Source organism: Glossina fuscipes, unplaced genomic scaffold, assembly GCF_014805625.2.
Source record: "Glossina fuscipes isolate IAEA_lab_2018 unplaced genomic scaffold, Yale_Gfus_2 103370, whole genome shotgun sequence".
NCBI classification, from domain to species: Eukaryota; Metazoa; Arthropoda; class Insecta; order Diptera; family Glossinidae; genus Glossina; species Glossina fuscipes.
Genome location: NW_024005500.1, coordinates 631 through 2,802, shown reverse-complemented (window position 1 = coordinate 2,802; position 2,172 = coordinate 631). Strand labels below are relative to the sequence as shown.

Genomic DNA, 2,172 nt, shown 5'->3' with positions numbered 1-2,172 from the left:
GAACTACTAGGCATACCGATAGGGATATTGGGTAAGTACGGATTCGTTAACTCATCTTTCTTCAAATTATTTTCAAAATAAATTTCTATTGCAGTAAACAACGTTGGATGCGCCTATTGTCCGGATGAACTTTGTACTCAATCTGAGGATTTGCTTTGGAATATTATTAACGTAAATGTGGGCGCGATTACCTTAATGTCCCGCATTGTAATACCGCAAATGAAGAAACAGGGAAAAGGTGCTATAGTGAACATAGCGTCATCCGCAGAATTACAGCCAATGCCTTTGTGGGCGGTTTATGGCGCCACGAAACGTTATGTAAGATCGTTAAGTTTAGCGATGGAACGCGAATTGTGTGCACACAATATAAGCGTGCAGTGTGTGACACCATCATTCGTTTCTACCAAAATTATTCAGTTTCCAGAAAACTTTCTAGGTGCAATGTTTGCAACTCCAATAGAGACGTATACACGCTCGGCTGTCTTCACATTGGGTAAAACTCAGGAGACGACGGGCTATTGGACACACGCTATAATGGTAAGATTAAAGCTTGTTTTACACACATCTGTTTGTTAATTAAGATCAATTTTAGTTTTTTGTTGCAAAATTATTCCCGGAATGCTGGCGCATGAGGGCTTTTCATTTTTTTAGCGATTATATTAGAAAAGAATGCCTAAGAGATCAGCTGAAAGGGAAGGAAAGGTAAAATTTTTATTTCTTGCATTTGACATCAACTACAACTAAAAGACAAAATTTTATACGATAGATTAGTTAAATGAAAATGAAATAAATGTAATAACGTTTGAGAAGGCAAGATGAAATGTGATAAGTCTTCTTCTTAATTTCTCGAAATGTACTGTTAGTGCTATCAATGGTAGCAGAATTGGAACAAACATTATAACAAGCAAGAAAAGAGTAAGAAATGTAAGCAGAGCGACGAAGAACACAAATCTTTTACTACAAATTTTTATAGAAAATTAATTATTAAAAACTAAATAGAAAGATGCTTGTCTGACTTGCTGTCCTTATCCAAATGTTATTATCACCGTACCGTATGGATAAGAAAAAAAGCACAGAGTATGGATCATACAACAAAAACAAAAAGCATCAGGTCCGGATAAAATAATTAATTTCTGTATAAAAATGCTGACGAAAATAGTAGAACTAATGTATAGTCGGGATATCTGATGGTTTGACAAAGAAGGTGTAACGTATCTCCTTCCTAAAGGTCCGTGCAAGGTGTGCCACCGTAGCTTTTGCCAAATATGAACCAAAGTCAAAATAATAACAATAGCACTAATAGTAACAACAATGATAGAAAAAGTCTTTTGTACATTTTTTTAAAAAACCTTCTCTTGAAAGAAACTTTTTTGCACAGAAAAGAAGAAGCTTTCAATTGATTGGAAGCTTTCAAAGTTTGGGATTGAAATGAAAAGTTAACGTCGCTACCAGCGAATGCGTTGAAATTCATTTGCGATAGGCGCGTTTAAATGCTTGCTTGTGTACCGATAAATAATTTCCTGATCGTTTCAACTCAATCGTGAAGTAGAATAGATTTTGAGTGCAGTTAAAATAAAATAAAGTAGAATAATATAAAGGTACTATTACCTGATCCTGCAACCGCTCATTCTTCTTCTTATTAATGTTAATATTCTAAACACAATAAAATAAATGACGCGCGCACAAGGATGTTATATGTGATGTGGTGAACGTATACTTATAAATTTTGTTCCAAGGAACTTTCTCCGTTTGTTTTATTCAAAAAGAAAACATATGTTCAAATATAAAATAAAAATAACAAGTCTACATAAATATTTTATGTGTGTGGGTGGCTCTAAGAAATATTTGAATGCTCCTACATTGGAAATTCTTTATGGACCAGTTTAAATAACATCTCTACCAACGAAGATGAGATGGCAATCCGTTGACGTAACCTAATAAAGTCTCCTCTAGGTTACATACAAATTTTTCATACTCTTCAGACCTTTGAACCTCTTCTTGGGTTCAAGCGCTTAAAAAGAAAAAGAAAAAATAAAAAGAAGGCTTACAGTGTGTGGTGGATGTCAAGGAGTCTTGTAGAAACTCTATATTACACAATGAAGTCTAAATGTTTCGATCGCAATGGATGAGAGCAATTTAGAACGACATTTTGTCGATTTGCAAAAGTATGTC

At 34.3% G+C, this 2,172-nt stretch overlaps 1 protein-coding gene across 1 annotated transcript; it reads left to right on the top strand.

The window, feature by feature from the left end:
- Positions 1 to 6: 6 nt before the first annotated feature.
- LOC119644258 (hydroxysteroid dehydrogenase-like protein 1) lies at positions 7 to 537 on the top strand (the record flags this gene model as incomplete). The annotated part of the gene is made up of 2 exons (XM_038043793.1): positions 7 to 31; positions 95 to 537. Coding segments are annotated over 2 exons (468 nt in total), but the record flags the coding sequence as incomplete, so codon positions are not given.
- Between the last annotated feature and the right edge of the window lie 1,635 nt (positions 538 to 2,172).